The 16,087-nt window shown below is 33.4% G+C and overlaps 1 protein-coding gene across 2 annotated transcripts; it reads left to right on the top strand.

The window, feature by feature from the left end:
- The first annotated feature begins 2,805 nt into the window (after window positions 1-2,805).
- On the top strand, window positions 2,806-9,288 carry LOC140988554 (AT-hook motif nuclear-localized protein 5-like). Of its 2 annotated transcripts, XR_012177330.1 has the most exons (7): window positions 2,806-3,042; window positions 3,618-4,203; window positions 5,012-5,079; window positions 5,379-5,510; window positions 6,353-6,514; window positions 8,788-9,128; window positions 9,169-9,288. XR_012177330.1 is itself a non-coding variant. In XM_073457555.1 (6 exons), exons 2-6 carry the CDS (start codon window positions 3,708-3,710, stop codon window positions 9,010-9,012), a joined length of 1,083 nt encoding a protein of 360 aa, XP_073313656.1. In that variant the 5' UTR covers window positions 2,806-3,042; window positions 3,618-3,707; the 3' UTR covers window positions 9,013-9,288. The 2 variants fall into 2 exon arrangements, 1 of the variants encoding a protein (XP_073313656.1); XM_073457555.1 differs by having other exon boundaries at window positions 8,788-9,288.
- The last annotated feature ends 6,799 nt before the right edge of the window (window positions 9,289-16,087 follow it).

Here is a 16,087-nt window from a genome sequence, read left to right as displayed (position 1 = left end):
TGGGGAAATTGAGGGAAAAGTGAGTCTAATGTAACTTATTTTAAAAAAAAGATCACAAATCAATTTATATAAATGTTTTTGTGTTTAATTGTAACTATATCATTAAATTTGATTAGATACATACACTTATTTAAACCTTGGGTCAATTAATGAACATAGATCTTTTAATGATTATTTTGACTTGAATATTATTTCTTTGGATCGTAATAATATCAGTGAGTTTTTCGACGAAGCACATAATGTGGATGTCATCCATATGGAGTGACACGGCTAAATTATATGATGAAGCACGTGATGTGAATGACGTCATGAGTCATCCATATGGATCGTAGTGACACGGCTAAATTATATGATGAAGCACGTGATGTGAATGAAATCCATGACGTTGAGGTCGAGGCAAATGTGGTTGCAAGTAATGAGGCAAATGTGGTTGCAGATGTGGATATTGATAATGATATATTTTCATTTACAGATGGTTCAAACTTGTTAGTTGGTCAAAAATTTCCAAACAGAGAAGCGGTGAAAAAGGAGTTAAATAGAATCATTTTGGAAGCTTGCTTTGAATTTGAGACTGTAAAAAGTAGTCAAAAAGTGTACGCCGTAAAATGTATAGTGTCTTGTTGGGATCGGTTAGGGGGTTAAATCGTTGAGCTACAATAGCTCAGTTCTTGAAATATTGAACATCGATGAATTAAATCGAGTTTGGAGTTCAAACCAAGCGGAAGACACTCGAAATAATCCTTCGTAGAAACCGATTAAATATTTTGTAAAGCATTTGAAATACATGCAAGTTGAATGTGTAAAAATATTTTAGTTGAAGCATTTTATCAAACACTTGTTATGCAATATTTTGGTATTTAAAGAACACATAAAATGCTTCAACAATGCATCTTTAAAACTATGAAAATGATAAGTAAATGCAATAAACAAATAAACACAAATTTGTTTATAGATGTTCGGAGAATTCAAATGCTCCTACGTCACCCTTGGGAAGGATTCACTAGAAGACTTTGATTTATACAACTACTTGTACAAACTCGATCCGGAAGGGCAGCACCCAACTAGAACTCCTAGCACTCAAGATTGTAGGCATCACCTCACAATCAACATATTGTTTAATGTCTCATATGCAAAGACTACAAACACAATGTTTTACGTCTTTGTGTAAAGACTCACTCAACTAATATTTGAAGTTCAACTCTCTTGTATATGTGTGAGTGATTGTGTGTGAGGAATTTATCCTTTAAATTGCACATCTCAAATGTATCCTCACACAAGGGTTTGTGCTCTCAACTAGCTGATTTCTTCATGCTAACTGCCCATGCTTTGAATCTTCTTCAAAAGCTCTTGTTTGATTTTCAAGATGTTGTATTTATAAGCCCCAACAATGATATATACGTTAGACACAAGAATATGACCGTTTGGAAAATTTTTGTACTGTTTCTGAAATTGCAAAGGTCAAATTCGCATTACTGAATATTTTCCCGAGTGATCAACTCTGGTTAACTGGTCAACTGGTTCAGCATGGGTTATCTAATTTGTGCATAATAATTTGAATGAGGCGGCGACATGCATTGCAGTAGGATGAATCCAAGAAGTTGCACTTTTATAGAACAATTAAGCATAAATCTAATGTATTTGATTAATAAATTTTCAAAAACAAGATTTATACTTTTTTCCTATTGTGTAAGATTGTTGCCCGACAAAAAAACACAAGCCCATCTCATTTTTTCCCCTAAAAAAATAGTTTATGATTTCAAATAAGTAATACAAATCAAAAGTGAACCAAATTTATTTATATTAATTAGATGGTCATGATGGATAATGATATTAAGCCTAATTCTTCGCCTGAAACTAAACAGTGTGTTGGGCATGCTACATATTACAAAGCCTAAAATTGATGCACTAGTGCTAATGATGTGTTTGGCATGATGTGGTAGTGCCTTCGGAGCTAGAAATACGTTTTTTCAAGAAAATTTGCCTTTTTTTTTTTTTTTTTTTACAAATACATAGATTACTTGGGGACACAAATGTCACCACCCTTTGCTGCTAAATTAAGATTTGGCTGTGTTTTTGTTTTTTGTTCGAGCTTATTAAAGCTCTTATTTTTTTTAATATATATTAGTAATAGTGACACACACTATGCATATATCTATAAAAATTTTACATATAAATTGAACAAAATAATTCGAAATTATATAATTGTCTCTTGAATATATGATTATCTCATTAATATCCCAAAAATATTTTTGTATAATTATATTGGTACAATCAGATTGAACCAAATAAAATAACTATTGTTTTATATAATAGTAAAAAATTTATATATAGAAACCAAACTAAGTACCAAAACATGTCTTTTTCAACAAAATGCAGTGCTATATTAAATAGGAAAAAATTTGTGTGAGAAGGTTTCACATGTCCTATTTTGTGAGACGAATCTCTTATTTGAGTCATCCATAAAAAAATATTATTTTTTATGTTAAGAGTATTAATTTTTATTGTGAATATCGATAGAGTTGACCCGTCTCATAGATAAAGATTCGTGAGACCAAGAGACATACTCATTAATTATTATGTTTCACATTATTATATTTGTAAAGTGTATTTAAATAGTTTTGTTATTCTTATTTTTTTTATATTTTGGAAAGTGTATTTAAATAGTTTTGTTATTCTTTATTACAATACAATAAAATATCTTATCACACTTTTTCAAATATAATAATAATGTGAAACATATAATAATAATTAATAAGTGGCGCTGCATTTTGTTGAAAAAGACATGTTTTTGGTACTTAGGTGCACCCAACTGTCTCCCAATGGTTTTAAAGTCCACGGAGTCTGAATTCTTGCAACATGAACAACTGCAAACTCCAATGATTTATTGCTCAAGTTTACATAAATACTAAAGGTGCTCATCCCCCTTTTTTCTTCATTCTTCCCCGTCTCTTTTTTCCTCGCACTGTCCAAGTTTAGGGTTTCATTTGTTTCTTGTTTGAGGGGGTTGAGTATGGCAGAGCAACAAGTTTGAGTGGTTATGAAGTAAGTTTCTGCATTTCTGAGAATAAAGCTTTGATGATGGGTTCCTTTGAGATTCATTGTGTCAAAATATTCAGTTTCTTTCTTTCAATTTTGTTCTCTTTGAGTGTTGGAGCTTGAGCTTTCTTTTTTTTTTTTTTTTTTTTTTTTTTTTTTTTTTTTTTTTTTTTTTTTTTTTTTTTTTTTTTTTTTTTTTTTTTTTTTTTTTTTTTTTTTTTTTTTTTTTTTTTTTTTTTTTTTTTTTTTTTTTTTTTTTTTTTTTTTTTTTTTTTTTTTTTTTTTTTTTTTTTTTTTTTTTTTTTTTTTTTTTTTTTTTTTTTTTTTTTTTTTTTTTTTTTTTTTTTTTTTTTTTTTTTTTTTTTTTTTTTTTTTTTTTTTTTTTTTTTTTTTTTTTTTTTTTTTTTTTTTTTTTTTTTTTTTTTTTTTTTTTTTTTTTTTGCTTTTTGCGTGTGATTCTTGGAAATCCATGTAAAAAATCGTTAGAAATACAACCTTCTCTATTTCCGGTTTCCTGCTTTTCCTGGGATTTTTGTGAAGTTTTTTTCCTCAACTTTTCGTGGGTCTGTTTCATATTGCAGGTTAAGACTGAAAAGTTGCAAGGTACGTGTTTTCAAGGTGAAATCATCTAAAAAAACCGAATCTTAGTGTTCTTTTAACCAACTTGATGCATGGAAGTTAGAGAAGGTATGACATTACCTGGGTCAGCTCCATATTATTTTAATAATGGTAGAGGTGGGATTAGTTGGTCAGGTAATTCAGGGAATAATTCTAATGTTCATACTGCAATTGGGAGTTCATCGACAGCAAAGACTCCTGTATTACACGCCCAACCTGTTTTCAAGAATCTTTCAGATACCGATGTTCTAAATGTAGGCTTTAGTGGTGGTTCCGTAAGTGGTTCAGCCTTTCATGTTGGAAATCCGTCACCCAATTTTCCTCATGGAATGGACATGGTTAGAGCGTCTAGTGTGTCTCAAGGGAGTGACCCAGTTAAGAAAAAGAGGGGCAGACCTCGGAAATATGGCCCAGATGAAGCTAATATGTCTTTAAAATTGTCTCCTCTATCTGCCTCCACGCGGTCCTTGGGGGCGATGACCTCAGCAGAAAGACCACGGAGAGGACGGCCACGTGGGACTGGGTGGAAGCAGCAGCTTGCTCCACTCGGTGAGTTTTAATTGGTGCTGATTATGATTTTAAATTCTGTATGAGTTGTTATATTTGCTTAAGTTGATGGATCATAATTGTTTTGACTGAGACAATGCATTAGATAAGTTGATGCGTACTATGTTAATGGTGTTACAAGTGCGGTTCTTGATACAAGTGGCGGCTTCAAAAAATGATTCGTTAAATTCAGTAATAAAAATGGGTTTGTAGGATGCTGATCTGGTGCTCAAGTAACTTACATCCGAAATTTACCTGACATTTTTTGTTGATTTGAACAGTTTGGATGTAATTGATATTAGTGTTGTATCTAGTTTTTAAATTGTCTTGTTCATTGCTTTCTAATTTTCTTGTTAATGCTGGAAGAAATTACACTCGTTCGAGGGTTTGGGGAATGCGGTGGAAGCCTTAAGGGGTTTTCTCAGTGGTCCTGTTGGTTTCATTTATGAGATTGCTTGATCTCTGTATACACTATTTAAATTGCAATAATCTGTTTGTTACGGATTGATTACATTTCCATCCCTCCCTACAGTATTTAATTTGCAATGATCTGTTTCTTGTGCTTTGATTTCATACCGTCCCTCCCTCCACATTCTCTCACCTCAAACACACCAAAATACAAAGTTACTATTTATGGACGTGCAAACAAAAGAAAGCATAGTCGTAAAGGAAGAAAAAAAATATTGGAATTGTTTCTCTCTTGAAGGTCTTGAGTTTGATGTGAATCTATAATTAGTCTGTCAGTAACACTGTAAATTGAGATTTACTTTTTTTACCTTCGTTGACTAAAATCTTGATAATTTTTGACCAGGTGACTGGATGAACAGCTCAGCTGGACTAGCTTTTACACCACACATATTGAGTATTGCTATTGGAGAGGTATTGGTTTTTTACGAAACAAATAAAATATGATTTAAATGTCCTTAAAAAGAAAAGAGATGCTAAATATTTAGCAATGGCATGATTTTGGTGTACTCGTAGTCGATTTTCCTCCTGTATGAATCCCTGAATTCTCTGCTACGTTGCTAAGGTTTTTCCATTTTATCTGGATGATAGACCTCGTTAGTACCAAATTTTTTATTATGGAAAATTTTCATATTATGTTTATTTGCGCTAACAAATTTGGATCCTTTGTCATTTGGAGTGGAAAGAGATGTAGTCAGTGCTGTTCTCTGCAGGATATTGCAGCAAAAATACTGGCATTTGCCCAGCAAAGGCCTAGAGCTTTATGCATCTTGTCAGCAAATGGATCGGTTTCTCTAGCAACTCTACGCCAACCTACAGCTTCTGGTGACACTGTCACATATGAGGTTTAGGCACTCATCTTATCATTTTCCATTTGGCTTAAATTTTCAAACCTATGGAAATTGGCCTTGTATTTAAATTTGGTTGTGCTGAAGCCTAAATCTCGTTCATATTGAAGTAAACTCAGATTTGATTACAGTTGTCAAAATGGGCGGGCTGGCTTTACGTCAAGGGGGGTTGTGTTGGCAATTTCCTTTTGGCAGGCCAACCTGTCGTGCTAAATCTAACATAAAATTGGCTAGGCCTACAACCATATAAAATAGGTGGGTTGGGTTGACAATTGTCCAACCTGCCAAAATTGTGGATTGCTCCAGGCTGCGTGCCGGCACACCTCTCTAGCTCATTTTGATATGTATATATTTGATTATCATGCGATGTGATATATCTTCTAATTTACTGATGCCAACTAGTTTTTCCACTTCTGTTCGTCTAACAGAACCTATCGTTTGTTCAATATGAAATTTACTGATTTAGTATTTTATTTTACACTTCTACCTTGACGGATACATATTCATGTCATAATTGAAGTAGAAACAACCTTTCCTAAATATGGATTACTTACTCAAATAAGGCTGGTGTTGGCATCATTTATTTGCTTCTTAACTTCTTTTCATGTCTTGTAAAAGACGTAAAAATTAAATCGTACAGAGTTGCGAATCAAAATTTGAGTGGTTGCTGTTTGATATGTTACAACAAATCAGTTTCAAGATAAATTTGTGTATGAATTTGCTCAATCTTCTCAAATCTTCCTGAGCATTTCATATGGATTAACATTTTCTGTAAGCCACTGGATATTTTGTTTCATCTTTTGAAGGGAATTAACATGGACATATTTTTCTGTATCTAGGGTCAGTTCGAGATATTATGCTTGTCTGGTTCCTATTTGGTTGCCGAAAGTGGCAGTCCTCGAAATAGGACTGGTGGTATAAGTATTTCAGTTTATAGTCCTGATGGGCATGTGATTGGAGGTGCAATAGGCGGTAGGCTCCTTGCAGCAAGCCTGGTACAGGTAAATACTTCTGCTTGGTCTAGCCTTTTATTTCAGGGACTTAATTTTCAATTTGGCCACTTTGTTACTTGATATTTAACCCTGACTTCCTTAAAAAATTGTTTTTCCATTTAATCCATGAAGTAAATTTTATAGATCAAAAGCTTCAATGCACAATATGCTGCCCGTTGGTATACAAGTCTGGATAATTATATCTGCAATGTAATCAACATCCAGGAAATGAGTTTATTAACAATGGAATGCATGTAACTTAACCTTATCAAATAAACTATTCAAACTAGTATCAGCACTTTGACCAATTTCTTATTACGTGCTCTCCGAATGAAATACACCGTGCCAGACATAGCAAGATGGCGAGCACACATGATCCTAGAAGTGTAGAAAAGCCTTCTTGAACTATTTCAATGTACTCCTTTGTTAAGACCAATGGAATTCGGATATCTCCACACTGGTATGATATTGTCCACTTTGGGTTTTAACCCTCATGGTTTTGCTTTTGGAACCACCCAAAAGGCCTCATACCAATGGAGATATCATTCCATCTTTATTAACCCATGATCTTTCTCTAGATCTTCCGATGTGGGACTTCGGTTGCATCCTAACAATCCTCCCCTCAAACGAAGTTCCACTATTATTCTCATGGTCCTAGCCTCCCCTCAAGCCTTATTCGTCCTCCAATCGAGGTTACTCCACTTCGCTGCGTTGGAGCGCACGCCTTACATGAATACTGGGAGCATAACCCACCCTGAGAGTTTAATCAAGGATTTTTACAGGGAGCCCTCACTTTCTTCGTTTAGGTATCGATGATTCTACCCACACGGCTCGATCTAGACCATGACTCTGATACCACTTGTTAAGACCAATGGAATCCGGATATCTCCACACTGGTATGATATTGTCCACTTTGGGTTTTAACCCTCATGGTTTTGCTTTTAGAATCACCCAAAAGGCCTCATACCAATAGAGATATCATTCCATCTTTATTAACCCATGATCTTTCTCTAGATCTTCCGATGTGGGACTTCGGTTGCATACTAACATCCTTAAATTCAGCACTGACACCAAAAAGTGCACAATGTTTGTGACGGAGTTCCTTGAAATGCATAACTTGTTTTTGCATTGATGGATATGGATTTCTGGAAGGGGTTGAAGTTAAGTGTTTGAAATTATTCTAATTTTGGGAGTATTTCAAATCTATTACAGCCATGATAGAATTTAAGTTGGTGAAACAAATGTGAATCTGAAATTTTTACTTAAAGTCCTTTAACTTACCATATATTTTAAGAATATCAGCGTCAAGGCCTCACAATTTTCATATTAACTAGAAATTTTTACCTGACCACAAAAATATTAGTTGACTAATTTAGATCTATACATACCTTAACCTAATGTTGGTTGTCGTATTTAACATAAAAAAAGAAGGCACAAAGAATGAGACAACTTTTTCCTGATGTTGAATTACCAAATTTGAATGTAGATATGCTACTTAACAACCGTGGTGTTGTCAAAATAAGAAAAAAGATCGTTCTCATAAACTTGTTAATCTTTTCCCATTTAGATTTTGAACTAAATTTTGGCAGGATTAGTTGTCAATAAGAATATTGATTCACTCCTTTTTCTTAGCTAAAAGTGCTTTCAACTACACCACGTTATCTTTCATTCGTTTTAAAATTATTTTAAGCACTCTGGTGTTGGTAAATATTACTATACCCCTGTTCATTCATCGATGCAGGCATCACTTCTTGATTGCTTCAAAATCCTATCATAACCATCATAGTTACAACTAATCAAAGACTTTTTCCCGAATGCCTCAAGTCTTCGGTGATGCTTGAATTTGTGCAAAACTAGAATCTCTCTCACCCCAAAAACTTTACTATGTTGGTTTTGTTTGAATCATGTCTAGTGAAAGATTATTAAGATTTTTTGTATAAGATTTGTTATTGGTTTCAAACTGGTTATAATGAGCATCCATTATCACATCTTGACTAGATTTCATTTTGGCTAAAACCTGCATGCCTCTATAAAATGTTTCCCCGAGCTCCTTTCTTTTGATTCTGTTTCTGTTGAATGCTATGATGTTTTGTATATTTTTAGGGTTGTTCCTTTGGAATGATGTTTGTAGTCATGCTCTATCCTAGGGAGTATTAATGTTGTTTATTTGTGCCAAAGATTTACAAATATGCCGACATTAAATAGCCATCAAATATTTACAGTACTCTTTTTTGTTTAAAAAGCTTACTGAAGTACCCTATCGTGTAAAAACGGTTCTGTAGGTGGTTGCATGTAGTTTTGTGTATGGTGGTTCAAAGGGAAAAACGAAAGCCGAGTCTGAAACGAGGGAGGAAAATCTTCCAACCAACCAATCTACAGAGAAGTCAGCAGCACGGGACAATGATGCTTCTGCTCAAAATCTTACTCCTAAAGCCTGGACAAGCATTTGGCCACCGGTTTCTCGAGCAGGAGTAAAAAATCCAGGTATTGATCTAATGCATGCCTGATAAGTTTAAACAGACATGGCAGCTGTTCGTACATATACGTCGCGAATGATGAGTTGATTATTTTATGGTGATCTCACTGTATAGTAGATGAACGAGGTTTGTTTGTGCTAACAAATGTTGTATCGAAGTTTCCGTTGTTAGGTTGTTGTCCTAAAGTGGTAGGTAATTACGATCTTGAGCATAATCGGAGCTGTTGATTGATTATGTATTAGTAGGTTTATGTGTTGTCTTCATAAGAATGCTTGTTTTCTTGGTAAATTGGTGAAATTCTCTCCATTTATGTTGTAATCAGAAACCTGACAAATGTAGAAGTCTTAGATGGTGTAATTTTAACTTGTGTAATTTTAAGTTTGGATGTTCAAGATTATGTCACTCATGAATTAAAAACAATATTTTTACAAGGAAATAAATTTGAAACCTGTAGGAAATAAACTAACTGATGGAAAATAAAAATGGAAATATGGAATTAAAACTAAAAACTATAACTTTGCGTTGAGACCGAAATTGCATAGATTTGTTCAGATTAAGTTGTTGATTTTCAGTGTTGCCCCTATTCTGCTTTGGTCTTTGCCTTTTGCCTTTTTATACGTGCTTTGAATCGATGGTATGTGTGAATATTCTGAAAAATATCCATTCTGAAATGATAAGATAATATGAGTCTATGTAGCACTGGTATGATTCGAAATCCAAGTGGAAGAAAATTTTCAAATTCTGTTTTGGCCATGATGCGGGAGGATGATAATTGTAAGCATCAGGCGCGGGGCCAGCGGCCATCGATTGACTAGCGCCTAAGCGGTTGCCTAGGCGGTTTTTTGATTTTAGCATATATTTCTATTTTTTCTTCTAATTCATGTTCACATTTTTTAAAAATTTAATTTGTATCAGATTCAAAAATTTATTATATTAGTTTGAATTATTATATTATGGTACATGGCATTTAAAAAAAATTATTGAAAAAAACGATAGTATGATACTAATGTATTTTGACATATTATGATAATAAAATTATATTTGAGGTGATGTGTTTTTAATTTTTCTTTTCTTTTTTTAAATCCTATTTTTTAAAAAATAAATATTAAGCCATTTAGGTGGATTTTGAGTTGTCTAGATGATCGATTAATAGGGCAATGCTCAGAAGTATTGCCTTCGTAAAAATCGTGCCGTCCACCAGAGAGTAACAAAATCGTTTAAGATCGAAAATCCACTTCTTACAAAACTTGAGACACTTCTTTTTAAGAAGACGATTGTTTTGGGAGTGAAGTTGATGGTGGAGAGTATCGGGGAAAGTGGAGAGTATACAAGAAAGATACATAGAATTCTATATTCTCTCTTAAAAACTTGATTATAACCTTGTTATTTGGTTTTTTTTTTTTTNCCGTCTCACAAAATATGACCCGTGAGACCGTTTCACACAAGTTTTTACCCTTTTTATAGGCATCTTCATGGATATTTTTGGAATATTGGATAGTGATTTGTGGTTGTTATGCTAGCGTTATTTTTTACGTCATATATAAACACACATAAATATATTTTATATATTTACATTCGACTGTTTCCAAATACATGTCCATCATCATTATAATCTAAATTGATTGAAATTTCCGTATGAATTTTATCAAAATGGTTTGCATCTCATCATGAGTTTTTGTTGCAGCAAGCATAAATGTCATATGAGATTTCTGTGCAAAGAATTCTAGTTGTTCTGGTGTTTGGAATAATTCTGCAATATTCATTGGAATCCTTATGGGAATATTTTTATGATTTGTAATCCAATTCTATACATTTGTCATGTAAAGATTAAGAGGAATTTTGAATTTGTCCCACCATTTTATTTGAATCTTCTTCTGAGCATGCAACTTTTTTGGTCTAAATATTCAACCGTCCATGTAAGAACCCACGGAAATGTATAATTTTGTACAGAAAAGAGGGGTTGAAATATTTTTTCTTCATCGAAAGATTTGTACTGGATTTTGAATAGATTGAAGGTTTTAGAATTTCATAGGTCGAACAAAGTGTTCGCACCATGGAAACCACCAATTTGGAAATTATCTGTGATCACAAACTTTGGTATAAAAAAAATAAAATAAAGGCCATGTATGCTTATGCTTTTGGTTTTGGATGAAAATGAATTGTATCAGGCTTGATGATTATTCCAGTAGTTAATGGGGTTTCGAAGAACAGTGTTTCTTTATGTTTTTCTTCAAGGAAGAAACTTTTAAAATTTGCATATTCTGTGATATCAAGAATGATTTGATGAAAGTAAGGGATTTTCTTTATATCCCATGGTTTATAGGATCGTTCTTTTCCGATGTAATTTTGAAGAGTTTCAAACGGGTCTTGATCATGGAATCTGTAACGTCCCGAAAATCTGAAGGTCCACGTGAACCACATGCATGCAAGTTATCAAATTTCTTATGATTTTTAATTAAATTGTTTTAATTGCATAAATTGATCATGGTAGACATGTTTACATGTTTAAAATGTAGTTTTATATTAGAATGTATAAAACCGTGTTTTTAAAAGTTAATCGACATGCGATCGAGGAACGGAGAGTGGGGACCACAGGAGAGAAAATATTTTTATTATATGGTATTTTTGAAAATTACAACTTTTGAAGTGTTTTTACAAGTCGAGTCGTATTTTAGACCGACAATCAAATTTCGATAAAAATAGGGATTTTTTGAGAACTCGGCTAATATTTTCACAAGCTTTCATAAGCAAAATATTTTAAATATTAACTAATGGGCTAAATGAGCCTATTATGTTAGGTTAATGGGCCTAAGCCTATACTATGAGTTTTAATTAAAATAAAAAGCACCAAACCCACCCCCATACCCTCACAACTCATGCACGCCACACACACAAGCACAAGGACTCTTCCTAGCAGCCAATACACACGCACACACGAGAAATATTGAAGGGGAAACACACGATTTTTGAAAGAAAAATTCGGCAAGGCCCTCTCCGTCGACGTCCCTCACATCGCCAAGCCGTTTTTTGTGCGTACTAAAAGAAAAGGCACGTCTTAATCTTCCTTCAAACATCTTTCACACCATAATATGTGTTTGATGCTTGCATGCAAAATATGATAAACATGATATATTTTCGTTTTTATGGCTATACATGCATAAAACTAGTGTTTTCATCTTGTAAAACTCTTGGGTATGATGTACAAAAGGATTTCCATCGTAAGGCTATGGGAAGTGACATTTTTCAACATGTTTAAGGGTTCATGGATGAAGGTTTAAGGGCTGGACAGCAGGGTGAAGCATGCTGAACGAAATTTGGGCTTTCATGTAACTAGGGTTTCGGTTTTGGGGTATAGGGAGGTTTAGGCCGCGTGAGGCTGTAGGGACGTGATCATGGGTCCTTAAAGGGTTGAGTCATGGCCCTAGATGGCTCAAGGAGAGGCTGGAGCGAAGCCTAGGGCGGAGACGAGAGGCTTGGATCACATAAGGCTTAAAGGTCACGGGTTGGTGGCTGTGGGTTCTAGGTCCTTTAAGATCGGTCCAGCAGGGTCTCTAGGGGTCAGTCATGGTCCTAAGAGGGTTGTTTACGGTATGGACATGATGGTTAGGGTCTAGGATCGAAGGACATGATGGCTGGTTAGGGCTAGGGTTTGATAAATTGGTGCAGAAAAATTCAGTAGGCTGTTAGGGTTGTTCAAGGGTTCTAAATGGCTTGAATTGGGTTGTATAAGATATGGTTAGGTTTTGTTAAGCTTTGGTTCAAGTTTGGTTAAGTTTCGAGTCAATACGAGTTAAAACCAGGGTATACGTCTAAGTTTTAAATACGAATAGGGAAATTTGTCAAGAAGCTTAAATTTACGCCTAAGAAATAATTATGGGTGTATTTTAAGGTGTTATGTTAAGTTTGGAATGAATTAGGTCGTCGTTTTAAGGTTTAAGGATAAATTTGGAAAGTTAAGGTTTCAAGGGCAAAACGGTATTTTTATGGTTGAAAAATGTTAGACGTCCTGGCAGTACCCTGAATGCTGTAATAAATGTTAAAATGTTTATTTCAAATGTTTATGGAATTTTATGATGAAACGTTAATACTAAAAGACATGTTGCATGTTTGGTTTAAAAGAAAAATGATTATTGTATGCATGGATTTTTATAAGTGATGGAAATATGAAAAGTTGAAGGAGATGAATTGATTGTGACTAATACGATGATACGATTGGGGATAACGTGAGGAAAAATGCCCACAGAGGGAGCCCAATGATAGGTATTTATAGATTTTGATCCAATGGTCTCCAACATTCTCTGATGTTTAAAATATTTTTTAGGATAGTACAATCATCATTTAATAAGCATGCATTCCTTGTACTATTTCTGTAATTATGGTCGTTTGGATCCATATGTCCTATTATCACTTGATAAGTGTACCAAATTTTGTCTCAAGTGATACATTGATTTTTTATCTGAAAGATGATGTACGTTTCAAACCTCAGTGTAGGCACGATCAGCTATCAGTTTGTTTTCTTAATCCGATCTAGGTTTCTCTTATTAAACATTCAAAACTTGACGAGACTTTGAGGTATTCGATATGATGATTTACCCAAATAGATCTCTTCAAATTTTTTTTTAAAAAAGATTTATATGATATGACCTTATCGAAGCTTCTCTTAATGAATTCTTTAACTGCTTTGATCTTGGTAGCTCTGATTTTCGATCTGGTGATTTCGTTTATACTCTTTCCCTGACTTTGTTCTCGGTACTCTTGCTTTGATTGATGATCTGCCGATAAAAAAAAAACAATTTGAATCAAAGATCTTATCTCGAGGTTCATGCTCTGATGTTGGTTCTACTGCACTGTAAAAGGTCATAAACAATAATGTGCTTTAAGTATTGTGAGTATCCAAAACTGATATTATATAGTATCCCTGAACCATTGAGGGTAACACAAGTAATGGTTTTCCTATTCCTGTTGAGACAGTCAAATTCAATGAGTTTAATTTGACGTAGAATTTTGATATGATCAAATATTTATCTTATAAAAGAGTTTATAATCATAGTACATTTTTGGAAGTTTTAGAGTGAGACTTCTAGAAACATTACAATTGCCAAAATTGTTAGGAATTATTCCAAAATTAACAGTCGTCACGAATGAGTTTAGTGGGTAAAAAATAAAACCACATATCATATTATTGAGCTATTTATAAATGTCGCATTGGTGATATTGAATCGTCGATCGAGATCATGAAATGAATCAAAAGTTGGCTATAAAACACGTGGAGTGTTTTGATGGAATTGAAGTGTACGAATCATAGTCCAATTTAATTAGTGGGACACCAACATGAGGTTGGTGATCATTTAAAAATAGCTATGAGTTTCTATTATTGGACAAGGGTTGGCCGGATTGTCTTCCTAAAATTTAGGGATTTGCGCAAGCTTTGTTATTCGTCTCAACCTATAATCTGACTTGATTTCTAGTGATCAAATGAGAAAGTTTGGATTCTAATGGTGGACCTTATTGAGGATTTCACAATGAGATCAAGAAGGGATATATGTTCATCGAGATTTATAAGAAGAACTATTTCCACTTAAAACCCGAAAGAATTGGAGCCAATTCCCATACATGAGTCATTTTGAGGTATGAATTCTTAAAAATCATATAGATGTTTATTTATATGCATTAGATGATCCATACAAGCATCCATGTTTTTTATGTGATAAAAATACAAAATTTGTAAATTTCTTTTACACTTTGGATACGAGAGACACAATCCCCAACATAAAGGTGGTGTAGAGGGGGTGAATAGAATCTTTTGCAAAAATATTACAACTTAAAAATTTATTAAGACAATTGATTATAGACTGTTAAGCTTCTAATTTATTTGATATAAAATATGTTGATAAGATTAAACACAGTTGTGGAAATGAAATGAGATAAAGTACTAAGAAAATCAGTATGCAATAAATAAGAATTCAAATAAATGGTTGAAATTAAAGATGCTGAAAATAAAATGCGTAAAGATAAGAACAAGATGGTTAGTTTATGGAAGTTCGAATCTAGAAAATTTCTACATCTATTCTTCTTCCTAAAATTAAGGAAGGTATAACAAGCACACGTCCAAATCACCTAGCAGGACGAATTACAGATTTTACACTTTTACTTCATGTCGAGATCAATTATAAGGATGAATTACAAGGATCACAATACAAGGCTAACGTCCAAAACACATAATAGGATGAACTACAACACACTCAAACTTTATGTCCAGATCACACATCTGGAAGGATTGCAAGTGAGTTAGGTTACAACACATGCAAATAAAATAAGTAAGTTTTGGCTTGCAACGAAGGAAACTACACAGAATAATTCTAAGCGTAGTGTTTCACAAATCAACTTGAGTGGACAAATATCAGTGAAGAAGTTGAAATCTCAATAAATTATCTTTGAATTCTTTGAATGCTCTCAAATTTTAAATTCATTTTGTAAAATTCGTCAATTAATAAATGAATCAATCCTTTAGTCCAACAGTCAGAGATATTCTATGATCTTCAAATTTTTATCAGGTCATAGATTTACTACTGAAATTTTATGTGCATTAATTCCTCGTACTATATTTTCAAAAGTAACCGTTGGGATCCACGTGTCTTATTATCACTTGATGATTCAAAATCTGCGTCTCCTAAGGATAAGTTGATCTCCTTCTTATAGCTAAGATATGAAACAATCCTCAATGTGAGCACGGTCAGTTATCAAGTCTTTTGTTTAATTTGGTTAAGAGATTAATCTGTTTTGTTCTTTGAACACTTTTAAAATTTTCTAAATGTTGAGTACATAATAAACTCATGTAGATCTCTTCTAAACTACCGATTCTTCTGAAAGACTTCACCGATCTTTTCTTATGATCTTGTCTTGATGTATCTCTTGCTTCTTACAACAAATATCTGATATTTCATTCCTTTTACTGAAAAATTTGAAATAGAGCTTTTGTCTTCTGAGCTTTTGATTGCTATAAAATTGGATCTTTGATCTGAATTAATCACATATCTGATTACTTTGCAGTCTTGACATAGAGTCTCTTGCTCTTATAAATCAACTGATTTTTTTATAAGAGGTT

This window comes from Primulina huaijiensis, chromosome 11 (genome assembly GCF_012295235.1).
Source record: "Primulina huaijiensis isolate GDHJ02 chromosome 11, ASM1229523v2, whole genome shotgun sequence".
NCBI lineage: Eukaryota > Viridiplantae > Streptophyta > Magnoliopsida > Lamiales > Gesneriaceae > Primulina > Primulina huaijiensis.
Note: the sequence above shows the minus strand (reverse complement) of the source record. Positions and strands in the feature narration are given on the sequence as shown.

Bases quoted from the DNA above. Each gene is read 5' to 3' on its own strand.
- LOC140988554 (XM_073457555.1), top strand. From the start codon at position 3,708: ATGGAAGTTAGAGAAGGTATGACATTACCTGGGTCAGCTCCATATTAT. The intron at 5,080-5,378 runs GTATTGGTTTTT...TGTTCTCTGCAG, and splicing joins TGAGTATTGCTATTGGAGAG to GATATTGCAGCAAAAATACT. The intron at 5,511-6,352 runs GTTTAGGCACTC...TTCTGTATCTAG, and splicing joins GTGACACTGTCACATATGAG to GGTCAGTTCGAGATATTATG.